Source organism: Chlamydotis macqueenii, chromosome 2 (assembly GCF_036417535.1).
Source record: "Chlamydotis macqueenii isolate bChlMac1 chromosome 2, bChlMac1.mat, whole genome shotgun sequence".
NCBI classification, from domain to species: Eukaryota; Metazoa; Chordata; class Aves; order Otidiformes; family Otididae; genus Chlamydotis; species Chlamydotis macqueenii.
In genome coordinates, this window is record NC_141557.1 from 67,065,662 (window position 1) to 67,083,784 (window position 18,123).

At 36.2% G+C, this 18,123-nt stretch overlaps 1 protein-coding gene across 6 annotated transcripts in view; it reads left to right on the forward strand.

Moving 5' to 3' along the window:
• The window catches only part of KIF13A (kinesin family member 13A), a 120,534-nt gene that overhangs the window by 47,513 nt on the left and 54,898 nt on the right, over positions 1–18,123 (forward strand). For all 6 annotated transcript variants that reach the window (XM_086743185.1, XM_086743187.1, XM_086743183.1 and 3 more), the window contains exons 3-6: positions 527–539; positions 7,621–7,681; positions 16,870–16,962; positions 17,463–17,643. In XM_086743185.1, coding sequence (XP_086599311.1) covers positions 527–539; positions 7,621–7,681; positions 16,870–16,962; positions 17,463–17,643 — 348 coding nt within the window. The remainder of the gene's footprint in view (positions 1–526; positions 540–7,620; positions 7,682–16,869; positions 16,963–17,462; positions 17,644–18,123) is intronic.

Sequence of the window (18,123 nt, forward strand, 5' to 3'; positions counted from 1 at the left end):
TCTGCATAGGCTTTCTGTGGTTAGGGGAAACACAGGTTTATTTTTCTTCAGACTTCTGTAATCTCTTCAAGAAACATTTGTTTGACTCCTACGTTGGTCTTGCAGGTGTAACACTACTGAAGTCAGTGGGGCTTCACCCTGGCACCTTGGTCTGCCAGTTCTCAGACTCATTTTGTTTGCCATGAAAGATGGGGTGTGTTTTGACTTCCATGACAATGAAAATGGATGTTGTCTTCCTTCTGGAACTCAACGCTATTAGATTTTTATATCTATAAAGAATCTGACATTTCTCTTTCTTTTTAATGTGGGGCTGTATTACTAATTAAGTAATTACTGGTTAAAAATCTGTGGTGTATCATAAATATCTTCTGATTATTCTTAAATACATTTTGGATTACAACAATGTTCAGATTCTAACAATGATATACACTAACATTTCTTTCTCTTTGCTTTCTTCCCTTTATGTGAATGGTGTATTCGTACTTCTCGTCATCTTTGCTGATTTTTCTTTTTGGCAATCATGTAGAAAACCACCTAAGGTAAGTATTTTTCTCTTTTTACATTTGTATCTGCTTGAAAACGTTGAGCAATGCAGAAATGTTGGGTGTCTTCCTGTAGTATGTGATCAATACAGCTTTGATAAAGGAAAATACATTAAAAAAACCCCTATTCCTCATACTTCTAAGTTAAAGACTTCCTAATTCCAGAAGAATAAATTTTAATCCAGCTGACATGCAGGCAAGGCACACGACTTGTTAAAGCTGTGACCAGGACAAGGCATGATTTTAATGCATTTGTAAAAACATTTGAAAGAGTAGATAAGTATTGTGTATAAAACACTTAATTGCACATAATTCTGCTTAAAAGTTAAAATACTGTTTTTAACAGGTGGCAAAATATATCTAGTAAGAAACAAACTGTTCTTGTTTGTTATTGATGATATTCAGGAATTAATAATTTTTGTAAAAGTGGCCAAAGTGCACCGGAATTTGTCTAGAAAATATTCTCTGTGTTGTTTGCAATACAGAAGAAGGGAGAGAGAATGAGTGTTACGTATCTATTGGGACAAAAAAAAGGGCCTTACTGGGATAACAAATACAATATTGGTAAAGGGCTGGTAGCAACAATGAGGTAAAGGACTGTGTGAACTACGTCTTGTCAGCAAATGCAAAACACTCCATTGCTATTTTGCATCAGCAATTTAATGATAATTCTGTCCTTTAAATTTCTGTTGGATGGTACTTTTTACAGCAGAAAGCTGAAGTTAGCTCTGAATTAAGTTTTATTTTACATTGTTCTCTTTGATTTATAGATCCTCACGAAACAGTGTATGCAAGTCTGATGTAACTTCTGCTTCTGCAGGTGTAGCAGAGCATTCTGCAGGCCTTCTAAGAAAAGAAATCGGGATTATACTGATCTATATATCTGTCTTATACGGATATCAATCTACTTATGGTTCAGACAGCTATTTTATATGCGCGCATATATATATATATAATTTAAATACCTGTTGTTTTGATTAATTTCTTTAAGTGTCAGGAGAGAACAACTTCTCAGTAAGTGATGTGTATTATTCCCAATAGGCAGGGAAGAATGGAACAAATTCTCTTTTAATATGAATTGAAATAATTATCTTTGAAAAAAAAAAACCAAACAAAAATATGTACTTTTAGGTCACAGCAGGTGAAAATGAATAACACTGATATTACAGTTTAAAGTGGTATGCTGTACAGATTTATTTCCGCCCCCTCCCCTGAATGATTGAATTTCTTAAAATGATGGACCTGGGTGTTTTTAGTTTCTCTGTTTTTTTGAAAGCATTTAATAAAGTCCTTCTATCAATCGCAGTTAATATATCTAATACAAAAGAGCTTGATCATTGTTAAAAAGTTTAAAAAACAAAAAAAAAATCTCCTTTCTGTTGTCATAATTTCACAAAAACATTTTTATGAGAGACTTGATTTTCTGTAGTATATCATTCATGTTCCATTATAGGCAGATAAAGTTATTCTTGACATTATGTAAAATTTTAATTATAGCCTTGCATTTCTTTGACAAAAACATAATAGCTTCACACTTAGGCATATATGCCACATTATTATTAGGTATAGTTAGATGGTCATTAATTTAAGATGTTGTGTGAAATGTTTAGTAGTTTGAGACAGAAGATGTTTCTTCCCATAGGTGGAAATAGGCTTTGTGAGGTTGTAAAGATGTGATATGAGATTTGGATGTTTCTTGATTTATACAGTTTTTAGGGTACTGCACCTAATTCTTCTTCAAATTAGGATTTTTTTTTTTTTTAAATGAAATTTCATAAATACTGGAAGTTTCTTTACTTTAATGAGGTAGTTTATCATCAGTTACGGATAAATCGTGATTCCAGTTCAACCTTGTAGCTCAGAAGCCTTGGTAGGAAAAGTTCTATAAGGATATTAGGGTGTTTTGATATTTCTACAAACATCACGTTTAAGTATACTACTAGTCTTGGACTTTTAGAGTAAGTTTGTGACAAAGGTAAAATGGTTGTTCTGAGCTGAGATCCGTGAGCTGTGCCTTAGGTCACCTTCAGATTTTCTGTCCGTACTTCTTTAGGCCTGTAGTAGGTCTTGTTTTTTTTCAAATAGTGACCAACTTCTTTCTTTTTCAGTTCTTTAATGGTTTCCATTTACATTAAGCTTACTGGTGTAGACATTTGCCATTTCCTAATGTATCTCCTTTATTACTTAGCTCCATCAGCAGTTGTGATAGGGATGTAGGAAGAGCTGCCTGCTGAGTGAAAATTTCCCTTCCTCTGTTCTCCCTCGCTTTTTGTTTTTAGCAACCAGGTAGTCGACCTGCATGTCAGACTGATGCTTCTTTGAGATTCATGTGAGCAATATCTGCATATTGTCCGGCATAACTTTTTTCTGTAAAAACAAAACATGGTTAATTGGCCATCTATCAGTCAGATGGAAATGGCTATTAAACGTTAGCTATGCATTTACAGTATTTTATAGCTACATAGACAGTATGTTAGGGATTATGTTCAATCTGGGTAATGCATTGCTAAGTGCTGGAAGCTCCAGACTCTGTCTAGTCTATATGGAGGATTAGGCTTCAAAACAACTAATACTGAATGCGAAATTAGACTCCTTTCTAAACTAATTATGTCATTTGGCTTCATCTGGCAAGCAGTTAATGTTGGGTATGGTATTCATTACCTGTAAGTAGTTCACATAAGTATACTTGCATGCATAAACCATTAATATTATTAATTCTTCAAGCTATTGATTAGGGGCTGTAATAAAAGCAGGTTCTGCAGAATATTGTTTTGGCAATTTAAAATGTGAATACCCCTTGGCTGTCTTTTCTGATTCTGTGAGAAGTTACTGCTCTGTAGCAGTCAGGCACAACACCTCTTATAGTTTAAAATTTGCAGTCTCATTTTAAGCCACAGGAACAGGTGACTTTGAAACAAAACTGCGGATTTTTCACTGACATGGCAGATGTGTGGACCTGCATCACTGTTTTGCTGTGGAAGCCATAACCTCTAGCTGCCTCCTTAGCAAAATAATAGCCAACAGCTGTCTTAAACTGCTGTAGATGTTTGCTGAAGAAATCTGAATCAAAGCCCCATATCTTTAGTTAAACTTTGTGGCTACCAGAACAAGTCTTGTGTTTAATTCCTGATAGTTATTGACCCTCCGCGTATCGTTCTCTATAACCTGGAAATGGCCTATGTAACTCTGTTACCAAGAGTAACATGCGCGCTTAGGATGACTCTGGATACAGTAGTACCAGGATCTTGCACTTCCCAGATAATTCTTTCTCATAGTTTTCCATTTTTATGTGTTTATGCTGTAATGTTTGTGAGTTAAATTCTTACAATGAATATACAATGAGTACATACTCAAGCTCGTACACTTACTTTTACTATGGGCTTCCAGCTGTGCAAGATCTGTGCTGGTGAGCTGTGTTGTTACTTGTAGCTCTGTCTGTTACCTGGCTATTTCTAGATGTCTAAAATGTGATGTCCAAGCTTTTTTTCCAACTGTCATACTACTGAGACAGAAAATGCTATGCTATGTCAAGCATTGGAATAATACAGCTGGGAAAACACCCACCCTGTTGGTCCCTTAGTTCCAGTCAAAACTTCTGGTTTGGAAGCTGCTACCCTAGTGTGGCAGGTTCTTGGCAGCTTCCTTTTATCTAGCTTTCTCTTTAGGTGCTAGGATGAAGTATGAGGTACAGAATCTTGCAAAAATAAGAAAATGTGAGGCTTGTTTGTTAGTTCCCTCTGTAATTTAAAAACCCAAAATAATTTTGGGTCCGATTGTGAGAACTGGCCAACGCCTGTGTGAACCTATGGCTGCTTGTGATTGAATGCCAACCGATGCAGGTGCTTGAAGTAGGTGTGTACCTGTCTTTCGTGGTTTTCCCATTTTGCTTACCTTCTGAAAATACATTAAGTTTCCTGGTACAGTGGCTGTGGAATCGACATCAGAGCAGTAGGAAAGCAGAAATACTTGTCCATGTACTCACAGAGACTTTCTCAAAATGCTTAGAAGAATAACTGAAGTTCAGGAAATCTTAGTGGAGATACAGGTAGCAGTTTTAAACTTTGAGTTTCAAACAAAACAATATTTACCTTTTTTTCTTTTAATGTTAAAACACCTAAAAGGAATAGTTTTCTCCAAAATGTACATAAAAACTAATTCACAGTTTCCTTGAAGTTGAAAAAGTTCTGTTTGTGTTACAGATCTCTCTGTTCAAATTTGTTTCAGTAGTAGTTTTGATATAGCTGATTGATACAGTTTTAATGTAAGTTAGTAAACCTTTTTGCTTTTGAGTGTTCTTCAAAAAGCTAAGAAGACATTTTCAGTGGCCAGTAATGCCCAGTTTGAGTGTTGGCTGTTGAGTCTGAGACTTCAGCATTAACAGAACTTCTGATAGCTTTGATAGTCATATTGACAGAAGATTTAATATCTTCTTCAGGGAAATGGATCTTGGGGAGAAAAATTAATAAGAAAAAAAATGAATATTCTGCATACTCCTATCAAAAGAAAAAGTAGCACTCACCATTTTTGTTTTCAAGGAAGAATAATCAGTGAAGATGGAAGAAGGAAGGGAGCACCTTAGATGAGACTTAGAGGATTTTTCATTCATCATAGTGTAGGTTCTGTACCTTGACTCCAAGTGTGTTTGCATTGATGCTCTTGGGACTGCATGTCCTGCAGTTCCTGCACTGGAGGTCAGGAAAGTATAAACTAGCAAGCCATCTTTACACAGAAAAGACAATCAAAAGGGTTACTGCTCAGGTAGAACACTCTCCTACAGATGTTTCCCATAAAATGACTTCATTATGTACGTGCAGAAGAGCCTCATTGATTGGCACCAAGTGTCTTGCTCTTGTATGCCTTATTTCTTCCTCTGTTAATTCTTGCATTTGGAATCGGTTTTCCTGAAGGTCTGAGTGTCCTGACAGTTGCTTTGGTTGGGTGCTTCCTTAAACCATCGTTGCTGGGAATGTTCAAGGTTGCTGTTTTGTCATCACTGATCAAAGTAATTTTTAAAGTTTTGCCTGCCTCTTTTAGTGGAAAAGGGAATTTTACTGCAGCTGCTCTACATATTTTGCAGATAGTGCATGCCCCAGCAGTTTCCACTTTTTTTTTTGCCTGGCTTTAAATTTGTTTTTTTTTTTTTTAAGTAATCTTGTTACTTCTGTTAGAAGGATTTGGCAGTTTTCCAGAACAGTTTTATAAATAGCCTAAGTCTATGTCTTGGCTTTTTATGTTTAGTATGAAAACATAGTAAAATGTTATATTTACATTTGATTTATCTTGAGACAGAATTTGTCTCTTCCTATTGCATAATAATTTTGGAGCTTTTAAAAATCAGTTTGACAATTTTTTACCTTTAAAAAAAATCAAAATAAAATCTGCTTTTCTAAACAGTTAACTCTAAGCATGTATTTTAGTTTTTCAAGTATCTTTGCAAGATCAGTGTTTAAATTAGGAGTCATTGAATAATCCTGTCATGATTTTTCCTGTTAAGCAAGGGGAACATTTGTAGGACAATAGATTAAATTAGCCTGCAGTACTGCTATATCGACTTTTAAGTTAGTAAAGATGAGCATATGTAGCTGAGTAACCTTTCTGAACTGGCTGTGTGATCTACTGCATCTTTTTTTTTTTTTTTTTTTTTTTTTTTTTTTTTTTTTTTTTTTTGGTAGTTGAACTGCTTGCCATTTGATCATAAAGAGAGTTGGTATTGTTACCAAGTCCTGTGAGAAAAACTTCTGTAGAAGTAGAATGTGATAAGAGAAACACTATTTCTTGGGCTGAAAAAGTTAGGAAAAGGGTTAGAACATTCTTATTGATGACAGAGAGTTTGTTGTGGTTAGGTTTGAAGCATGATGAACAAATGCACAAAAGTCATTTAAAATGCCCCCTACTTATCTGGAGGTCTGAAGATAGAGTGAAGTAACTGCTACATTTTGCTTGCAGTTCAGTGGCAAAACTACATCTTTGACTCAGTGACAGCAGGGAACATCCTGACTCATGAAGTTCTCTTTCTATTTGTGCTGCAGTAAGTGACTCAGACCTCCCTGTTAGATTATTATTATTATGGGGTTCTTTGTTTTCTCTTCGGAAGGGAATTCCAGAACTCATTTCACTCTTGTGGTGTAAGCATTGTCTCAGTATCTAGTCATCTCTCAGGCTATTTGATATATTTTGTATTTAATTGGGGGAAAGGGAACGGAGTGAGGTGCTACCTGGTTTTATCCTTCTGAAATATTTGCAGCAACAGATATTTCAGGAAGAGTTAGGATCAAATATATCTATAGATTGGATAGCATATTAATTTTGCAGTAGCAGGGAATCCAAGAGATTCTTCAAATCCCAATGTGTTGAGTGGTTTTACATGACAGTGTCACAGGTTCACAAGCCCACTGAGCACAATATTGAATCTCATTTGATTTCTAACCAACTGGAACTCTTGACTGAAGAAATACTAAGTCTTTTCATTACAGCAAGGTCTGATAGCTTGTTTGTCTAATAGAGCTGTATTTTGTTTGCAGTTTTTGAGCTTACTGTACTGAAATCCAGTACTGTATTATTAGTTTAGACAAATAATCTGATACTATTTATTTGCTCTTTAAGGCTTGTAAGTAGTAATTCCCTTTGAGCATTAGAAGTCCAACTCATTGTAAAAGTTTGGTGCATCTTGTATTGATGTCTGCTAAATAGTCATCTCGCCAAGTTCTGTATATAGAGTCCTTTCAGTGCTGTTTCATTATTATTGGCAAAAAACTTCTGTCAGTGTTAGTGCCTAGAGAAGAGTGAAGCTAATTATTAGGTTGTTCAAAACACGTTTTCTGTTTTGAAGTCCGTATTAAGGGATACTGTAAGCAGTACTTTGTATTGTGCAGAATACAGATAGAAAAGTATTGCAGTTCTGCAACTCTCAATATTTCACAAAAGTGTTACTGCTGATGAAGCCTTTTTACAGTTTTGATTTAGGATCCACAGAAACAGTAGAGCCTAACTGTAATTAAACAGGCATGGATTTGTACTGCTTTAAGAGAAATGTCTTGTAGCCAGAGTTTCTAATTTGTCTTTTTATGTGCTTCTACAGGTGTTTGCCTTTGATCACTGCTTCTGGTCCATGGATGAATCAAACACCACAAAATATGCAGGTAAACTATTTTCCATACAATTGACTGTGTAAATAATTTGAGAACATATGAGAGCTTTGGCTTTTGTTTTGTGGAGTTTTTTTGCTATTTGTACTGTGGTGCTCAAGTGACTTCTTCACAGAAGCAGACTTCTCATTGTTACAGGAATTGAGTCATTTGAGTGCTAGCACCTCAGTTTAGAAGGAATGCAAGCTTTAAGGTGCCCAGTACACTCTACAGGAGTGGTGCTTTTATATCAAGCTATAGTGTTCGTTTTTTATCCTTCAGAAGAGCCTTACTGAAAATGAAATTTCAGTTCTGCATCAGAAATCACTTCTGACTAATGCTAGCCATGAACGTGTGTGTGTGTGTGTGTGTTCAGTGCTCTGCATTCCTGTACATGAGAGAGGAATAAAGCGTATTCTCCTCAGATAGTCTGGCTATTTCAGGTCTTTCAAGTCATTTGTAGTCTGATCGTTAAGATCCCTAATGTTTTTGAGTGATCAGCTTTGTGACTCCTTCCTCCCAAAAGCTGGATAATCCAGGCAAGGTTGTAATCCCAGTAGTTAGTTTTCTCATAACTGGATTTGTGTATTAGCATATTCATACTTTATAAGAGGACTTGTTCTGATAGAGACACCTCAGAATGCTGGCATTTCAAGGCTGTGGTCCATGGAAAGGAGAAAAAAAAAAATAGCACTCAGTTTAGGTATTCATATGAAGTTTTGTGGCCCATAAGAAATCTTGAAGGTTGATAGGATATATTAGGTCAAAGTTTGAGATCAGTGTTCTAATAAATGAACTGTCATATATTTGTGTTAAAATGTATCTCTGACTGCTGTAGCCTCTGGTATCAAATCCCAAATCTTAGAGGTTGCACTTGATCTTAGGTTCCGCTGTATTTCTTAATTGCCTGAGCAAAGATGGGTTTCTTCAGGAAGAAAGTTCTGTGTCGGTTCATCTTTCAGTAACTGTGTTTGTACCGAACAGGTGCACTGCGCAGTATTTAGAGTTCAGGCTGGCAGAGCCTTTGGACGACACAGCACCTGCGTTTGTACCTGCACGCCTCTGTTTCCTTTAAAAGCAAGGAGGTGATGGTACACACCAAGGTCTCTGCTCCATGTGCCTCAGGTGTGCAGGTGGGAGCTGCAGCTACTGGGTGCACCATGGTGCTAACCCACCTGGAGAGAAGAGAGAGACCAGAGAAACATCCCTAACCAGTTAAGCTTGTTTCTGTCTCAGTTTAACCTATTTCCAGGTGAATTCAGTGGGGTTCTAGGTGTATTTATTTTAAATTCTAGTCAAAACTAGATTTCTTTAGCCTGTTTCAGAAGTTGTCATTTAATTTGTCGTATCTGAGAACTAAAGTTTTATTATCTGTATGCAGATGAACCTCGTGTTAGACGGGACTTTAGAAAGCTGTTACCTTCATCTCTTACATTTTCTTACTGGCCAGAAAGCTATAAGGTGTTTTTTTGCCCCTTCCGGATAATGTTCCTGCCTGGGAAAAAAAAAAACACTCAAAGCTGTTTTCCATGTGTTTTTTCAGAAATATGATAAGAATGTGAACTTAAGAACTTAAGACTTGCATATAAAAAGCAATGCTTTCACTGTGGTTTTCGTCGGTGATTTTGGTGGTTTTTTTTGGTTTTGTGGGGTTATTTTTGTATAATCTTGAAGCTAACTTGTGACTTTCAGCCCTCATGTTCTGGAACATCATTTGGCAGAATATCAAACTAAAAGTGGGGGAAAAAAAATATCTATTTCAGGCCTAAGTTCCTGAGTTGTTGGCTTCTCCACTTGCCTGTGCATGAGCTGATACTGTCCTGTACTACAATAACATTTATTGTTTTAGAGCCAACACACCAAATGCCAAAATTGCAAGATTTCAGTTTTTGTGTGTTTGTAATATTAAGGTGCCTAAGACTTTTTCACAGCTTGGCCTAAATTACTGTACTAAACAAACAAAAAAAATAGAATAACTATTTGGTTGGAGTTTTTAATAATTCTGTTTCCTCATAGAACAAACTCTCGTCGTTCTAGGCACCTTGCAAATATATGTGTTGTCTATATCCAGAGGTCACACCAGAGACTGTTAACAGAATTAACAAGCTTGAGACTCCATATAAGCCACCTGACAGACTGAGTTTTTGAGGTAAACTGTAATTTCTTGGTTAGACACTGGACTACAGAAGGAGTGCTGATCTGGAAGCTAGACAGATGCATTAAACACTCCCTGCCTGAAGTAACTGTGTGAATGCACAGGTTTAATGTCATTGGCAAGAGCAGTGGTTAGTTGCACAATTAGAAGGAAACACGTATAAAGCTTGAAAGAGTGATATAAGTGATATAAGTAAGTGCTTGTAAGTAAGAGTAAGTGTAAGTAATAAATGAGCTTCAAGCTTAAGTAAAATTCTTGAAATAAAAAAAAGGTATGCGAGACAAATTTAATTACTTGAAAAAGCCTTTTATCCTCATCACAGAAGTACAGTAGAAGATGTGACAGTCAAAGGTTTAACAAGAGATTCTTAAGTACTAGGCCACCCTATCAGTCATTGTTCTCTGTGCAAAACCAAAACATGCTCATCTTGCATTGTATTGAATAGATCTATTGTTGTACGTATTATAATATATTAAAGATTTTGTCAGTTGGCACATGGGACATTGGAAAACCCACAGAATGGTGTGCACCACAGACAACATACGTTTGAATTCTGTGTTGACTTTTGTGGATAACTCTTCCCTGTTTTTTTTTTTTTTTTCTAATGTCAACAACAACAAAGTTTGTGCTCTCCTGGAGATGTGCCTTTGAAGGATCCTTAAAGCCGTCACACATGATTATGGACTGGTTTTACTTTTCACGTTGCTCATTGATGTACAGTGGTACTGGCACTTACTAATATTGTTTGCACAAGAGCAAGATTCTTGTTTGGATAAACTTAATCGCATGGGTAATTGGTAACAATTCTCAGGCTGGGGGCAGCAGAGCTGACCTTGAAGTGGAATTAGCCATCTTTTTGTCTTATCTCATAGAATGAGTTTAGTGTATCTTAATCTTTTTTGGCTGAAGCGAAGGCTTATTTTGTATGTGCTGATTTTCTTTCTGAACTCATATTTGGGTAGTACAAAGGATCTCATTCCGATTTGAAAGTTACCTTGTCTTTTCAGTATTTGAAAACATGAGGATTGTTGCTGTCAAGCCCTAATCTTGTGTATTTAAGTTCTAATTTATATTTCAATAAATCCATATGCACAAAGCACTAATATTTTTTGTGGATGTTAAATTATCATGGTACAAAGTAGGCTATTGGTAGCAGAATAGCTTTTTTTAGCAATTCTTTTTCCACTGAAGTGGACATTAGGTTCTAAATTCTAAAACAATCCAGCAATATCACTAACATTAATAGTGAAGATTGTCTTTGTGTGAGGAAAAACATCTAGGGATGGCATCTTTGCAGCTGTCCTTGCAGGACTGTATCTCTCATGAAGACAGCAGGGAGTCTGGAGCACAGAAGAGGGGTAAGCTCTTTCACAAGACCTTTGCGGAAGTGGTGTTTTGGTTTCAGATACTGCAAGAGATGGAGAGAATTTAGCAACTTGTTATCCCTGCTTAGAGATTGCAAGGTGCAGAACCCCTCTGAATTGCTCTTAAGACTGAAAATGAAGTGGAAATGTTTGTTGAAGTGTTTTTTGTTTTAATCCAATCAATTAGGAGGTAGAGGATTACTCTGAATACTGTGGCTGTGTGTTTATGAGCAATTTGCAGCTGCATTGTTCCCAGCAAGGAATGGTTACAAACCTCTGGGTTTGTGCTGGTCATCGCGTGCTACCTACTGGGCCTTTTTTCTGATGATTTAATTCTGAAATACATAGTTGGGTATTTGGCAAGTATATGACCCTCTTATCTGAAAAGAAAAAAAAAAAGGCAAACCGCCCAAAAATGACTTGATAGAAGAGATTTTTGAGGAGGGAGAGAAATGTGGTTATAGGGCAGAATGAGTTTGCCTTGATCTGTAAAAGGGATGAGCTTTGCCTGGTAAGCTGTAGGAGAGGTGTTTTGAGAGTATGCAAAATAGCTCATTACTGATTATTTCTTGACTTGAATGGGTCAAGAGTCAGTTCATGGATGAGGACACACCTGCTTGCCTTGAAAAGCTCACAGACACAAATAACAGCTCGGCATTTTGGTGAAGGAGAGGACACTGAGAAATTCTCAGAGATGAGAACAAAGAATTCTTTTTACAAGCCTAGACAACAGTAAGAGCCTATTGAAGTCTGCAGTGAAGTGGATTTTTAAAGGGAGGGAAATAAACCCTTCCATCTGGGAAGGATTCAAGAGATGGTATAAAAAAAACTACAGTAGCAGTTAGGCAGGTCCATTCCACAGACCTCATGCTGTATTGACTTGTCCGTGGATTTTTCTTAAACTCCCTAAGCTGTATCACATTTGGCCTGAAATTTCAGATCTGTGTTTCTGCAGGCTGCATTGTCCTGAGAGGCTAAAAACTTGACTTTGGGCTAGGCTTTAATTTTATATTAAATATATACGTATGTTGACTATTGCTCTTCCAGCAGCTAGTTTAAAAGGAGACAAACCAGGCAAGTGATTTCTACCCTCGTGAAAAGATTTTAAGTTGTGGATTTTGAGCGGACAGGAGTGTCTGTCTGTTCATAGTTCAGGCCTCCCCATTTAAGCACTTATATGGGAGAAGCCTACCTGTGTCTTACTGTTCCCTTGATTTTTTTTTTTTTTTTTTTTTTTTTTTTTTAGAGGAGAGACCACATGGTATGTAGGACTTAATTTTGTGTCACACAGCTGATGCCTGACCTGTATATTTTTTTTTTGAGGAAACTTAACTATTCAGTATGGTTTTAGTACTGTAAACTAAAATGTAGATGATGTGGCACCTACTTTTAAGCACCTTTTAGTGGATGAAAGCTTTGAACATTAAAGATTCCTGTGCTTTGTCAGTACTGTTGTGTTAGGCTGCAGTAGTTAGATGATGCTAGCTGCTGTGCTTTTAGGTTCTTGTTTAAGGTGAACCATAGACATATTTTTTTTCTGGTTTTAGGGAGATTATTTTAACTGTTATCTATCAGAGGTTTTAATAATTCTGATCTTTGCAAACCATTTTAACTATTAGATCATGGAACCAACTGCAATTTATTGTTGTCAAGATTTGCTTATTAAAATGTTCTAGGTTAGAGATTAAACCATAAAGAGACTTGAATTTTCAGTGCTGTACAGAACAAGTTGTTATTTGGTTGCTGTGTTAAGGAAGAGGGTTCAGGAATGGCAATGATGTGTCATAACATTGCAGTCATGACCTGGCTGAATGAATCTGTGGTAATATGAGACAGTTATCCCTCTTTCAGATGGACGAGTTGTTGTGAGCTAGAAACGCTAGACATCTGGAAACCAGACACTGAAACTATTTTTTTTTTTTTTTTTTTTTACAGTATGTCTTGAATGTGTTTGTCACGAAGTAAGCAGATCTTAGGAAAGCCTATAACTGTTAATTGCCTTTTATAAAAGGGAATTTTGGAAAGAGTGTGGCCTTTTTTCCTCCCCTCCCTTTTCTTCTGTCTGCTGTCACTAGTCTAGTGAACTGAGAACCTATAAACTGTCTTTGGAAACGTCATTGGCTTCGTTTTGCAGATTGTGAGAACAGGTCCTATGGTTCCTCTGCAATGTGGAGGTTTCCCTAAGAACACTGTCAAAAGTGGATCTCCCTATTGGGGCTTCAGAAACTGTAAGGGAACGATTACAAGAGAGAGAATGCTTAATTATGTCACTCAGAAAATTATGCATGTTGTAGTATTCTTGCATGTCATGGTATTGATTTATCTTTCTGTTTTCAGGGACTGTTTATTATTTTACATATTTTCTGAATTTAAATGTTCTAATAACTCATTCTGGCTCAGAGATTCCAACTAAGTTTTTCACATCCAACTCTTTGGGAAGATAATGTGAAAGTTTTATTTTAGAGCTATTAGTAATTTAATAGACATTATTAACATGTGCACTGCCATATTTTACTACCTTTACTTTTGTTGTATAATTTTTGCCATAGAAATACCCAGACATTTTCAGTAGATAGAGAACATGTGGAAAAACTTTTTAACTTCAAAGTGCCAAACTAACTGCCCTTGATGCATGGTAATAGCACACAGTCTTGCTCCTTAAAGTAAAGGAAAAAAGATTATTTAGACTGTGGTCTGCAAGAAAAATTCACCAGACTTTGCTCCCCTTTCCTCAAAGGGATGGGCAGGCATAACATCCTGGCTTGTGAGAATTAGCAGCTCATACACATATCCTGGGCTCCCTGACAGCCTTGGGTATGCTTTCCCCAGCCTGACTGCGTGTCCATCAGTCACCAGGCTCTTCATGTTTTGAGCAGAAGATGGGAGAGGGGACAGGTGTTTCAGTGTCTGGCCTTTAGCTGCCTCTATAAGAGGCTATATGGTCTTATCCAGCTGGAAGATGGGGAATCCCTGTCTTAAAGACGATAAAGGTTAGTGTAGCAGAAATCTTTTTGTTAACTAAATAAATTATTTTTTTTTTCTGTATTTCTTCCTTTTTCTGTAAATTAAGTTAGAATTGAGTTAAAACCCCTGCTTACCTATTTAAACACTAGGTATCTGTGGAATAAAACTCCTGTAAATAAGCAAAAGTATTAATTGCAGGCAGTATAGGTTTATTTAGTGAAACAAAAATGCAGTAGCATAGACAATGCAACTGCATTATTTCTTTTGACTGTAAGTGGACGTAGACGTAATTCTGTATAATACAGATTTTGTAATCAGTTTGCAAACCCACTAATAAAATCCATGAGGGAAGCAGTGGGGTTGCTAAATGAAAAATATCAAAATTTTGTGGTTGATATGCTGTTGCCCTCAACAGTGCACTGCATTAGGAAATGAATAAAATACCCATAATTGAAGCTTAATATCTTGTATTCTTTTCTGTGAGTGCACTTGAAAACAAATTTTATTTTCTCCCATGATAATTTGACTGGTTACTATGAACGTCACTTTTTAATGACCCATTTGTCTGTGTTTGTATTGCTGATCTCTTTAGAACTGTAATAAAATAGTTATTTTAGAATTATGTATCAGTGTCTGATTGATTTTCCATTTTAATGTTGACTGTTTGAAAATTAAATATCTTCTGCAAAAAAATCTTAACTTTTCCTGTGAGATTCGAAATGAGTTCCTTTCCTGGTATTTAGCAGTAAGAGATTCTGTAGGTCATCTTATGGCTGTCGTGACTGTGCACAGTTTTGTAACACTTTGATAACTGTTTTTTCATGGGAAACACAGAGGAGGAGGTTACTGTTTTATTTCTGGTCAGGAGTGAGTAACAAAAATGTTTTCCTTTTCTGATAGATGGTTTTATTCTCCACTCACAAGCATTGTGGAATATATATGCTTTTTTCTCTTCATTATATTTGGCTTCAATCTTTGCTTGATTTTGTGTTCTCGCTCAGCAAGATAGTAAGTGGCTCCCTGCCTCTTTGATATTTGGTAACTTCAAAATTTGCCCTCGGGAGCTGTTTGGGAAACAAATTTTTGTATTTTGTATGTTCTTATTAAAATATTCCACTGATACATTTTCTTCATTCATTCTTCAGTAGTTTAACATTCTCTGTAGCTATTCGCAGGTTATTGAACAGTGCTGTCTGCACAGAGATATAAAATGACTAAATGATCATAAGTCAAATGAGAAGTGGATGAATGTGCATTGGCAAGGAGATGGAGTTATTCCAGAGTACAGCAGATTCTCCTCTGGTTTTAATTCCTATATTCAGCATTTCTGAACTGTGTTAATCCAAGGAGCAGTTACACTTTCGAATTTTAGAAATTTAACTGGTAAGATACGCAAAGGCCATTTGATAGGGCATCGCTGCACTAGTTTTTTCCTTTACAGCAGAAGAGAAATGAGGGTAAAGCAAAATTAAAGTAATGTAGTAATTTTTTAGTCCTATCTACGTGTCTGTAAATCATTCCACAATAATTCCACAAGTTGTTCTGCAGGAATTTTCTGGACTACCAATTACTCAAGAATCATAGAGTGTAGATATTCTCATGCAATGTATAAATGTATATAGCTTTTTTTTTTTTTTTTGCTAGTATATTTCATTTTGAGAACTATGGAAGTCAGTATTGCATCCACTGTACAAGATAATTTCTTGTAACTGACAGCTGCTGAAACTAACTTACCAAAATGAGAGATGCAGCTGATCATAGCTGTTCAGAAAGTCTCACTAGACAGTGAATGTAAGTTTAAAACCAAACACCAGAAGGTGTATAAATACTGTCCTTAACTCAGCTCTTTTTTTTTTTTTTTTTTTTTTTTTTTTTTTTGGATGTACACACAGCTGGTGTAATTCTCTGATCAGAACTCAAAGCAGACAACCCATTGACCTTCTTTCTGGTGTATAAATTCTGGGCTTTCCTGTGAAAAAAAACCCCAACCACTATGCCTATTTTTGTCTTCTACATCTAAAAGACTGAAGTGCATCTAAAAATATGCATGGCACAGGGAGACAGTTGTCAGACTGTTAAATTCTGCAGCTGATGTTTCAAACTATGAATTTGCCGGAATACATCCTCAAACACCTCTGTTGAAGTCTTGCGGCCTCCTAACATGCACTTCTTGCCTGAATGTCATCAGAATGCTTTTATCTTGATTCCAGCATCACCTTGCCACGGGGTGAATCATAATAGGTTGTGGTGAAACTAGAGGCCAATTCTCAGGAGAACAACTACTACTGTTTCTGGCATGATATTTGGTACCTCTAATACCCTAGTTCACTAACGGATTTCATTGCAATTCTGTTGCAGAAGTCTTCTGGGTATAGTTTGTGATTAAAGAATGTATATTAATTGCAAAATTTATATTTAAATAATGCAGAATTTAGACATTTATGTTCTTTTATAAGCATTCAACTTCTATGACACCTTTAGAAATACTGCTCCCTTCACAGGAAAATCAGCAATATGTTTAAACACAGAGCTAGCTATTACACTCGTTTCAGACAACAGTTTTGAACTTGTCATTCAGTTGTACGTCACATCATTTGTTGGTTTGTCAATGCACTCAATAGTGAAAATACATTCTGCAAACCTTTTTTTTTTTCCTTGCTTTCAGTAAACTTTAGTCTGTTATTCAATTTAAAATAAACATAAAAATAATTATTTTCTAGGTCAAGAAGTGGTGTTCAAGTGCCTTGGAGAAGGAATTCTTGAAAAGGCCTTTCAGGGATATAACGCTTGTATTTTTGCCTATGGACAGACAGGTGAGTCTCCTGTGCTAAAGGGGAAGAACACTTTTTGTGTACATGGGAAGAACAAAACTAAAATATTAAGCTGGATCATATTTTAAAATTGTAGTTTGAAATATCGTAGTGTTAAATGTCAAACACTTAGCTCAGCCAGTAACAATTTGAAGTTCTTGAAGCAGCTCTGTAAATATGTTCCTAGTTACTACTTGTTGGAGTCACTTTCAAAGCCTGAAAAGAGTAGTTCATACCAAAGGCTCATTCAGTCTTTTGTGTTTAAGTGTGTTCAAAGGGGTCCCACGTAATGGCCCTGCTGAAAGAAACCTTGAAGATAATTTCTCTTTTTGTTTGCATGTACCTTGTAGTGCAAAGAGTAATCTATCTGACTGGAATAGCATCTCGTGTTCCATATGTGCCTCTGGAGGAATAAAAAAAAAGAAATAAAACATGTGCTTCATGAACAAATGAATAGCTCGGAAACGACAGTCTAAAACACTTTCTTCTCCTTTTTCCTTTAGGTTCAGGAAAATCCTTTTCAATGATGGGCAATGCAGAGCAGCTGGGTCTGATCCCACGGCTCTGTTGTGCTTTATTTCAGAGAATCTCTGTGGAAGAAAATGAATCTCATACTTTTAAAGTTGAAGTGTCCTATATGGAAATCTACAATGAGAAAGTCAGAGATCTGCTTGACCCAAAAGGGTGAGTAGTTTTGCTCTCTCCTTTGTTATTTTTGTCCGAAACTATAAAAGTAGAAATCACTTCTGGAAGTCCTTGAGAAGGTTTTTTCAGAATGTATGTTCATACAACTTCTTTAGAAAGGATTAGATACCAAACACCAGAAAGAAAAGAATATCCATGTAAAGCTTCTGTATGAAGTAATAACTGCTGTAGATCAATTTAAATATTAGGAGACCATCATGATAATGCAAACAAATACTGTATTACGTAGTTTACCACCAGAATGCAAGACTATGTACAAGTAAATTCTGGGGTATTTTTGCCATGTCATCCAGACCGTATTCAGGTGTGAATTTTCATCAACTGAGAGGAGTTTGAAGCTGATTTACAACTTGGTTCTCCTGATTTAGATGCTAAACTTCTTGAATGTGGAAGTGTAACGCCTCAGAATATACTCATAGCACTCTTTCTTCCATTTCATCTATGCAAAAATACTGGTTA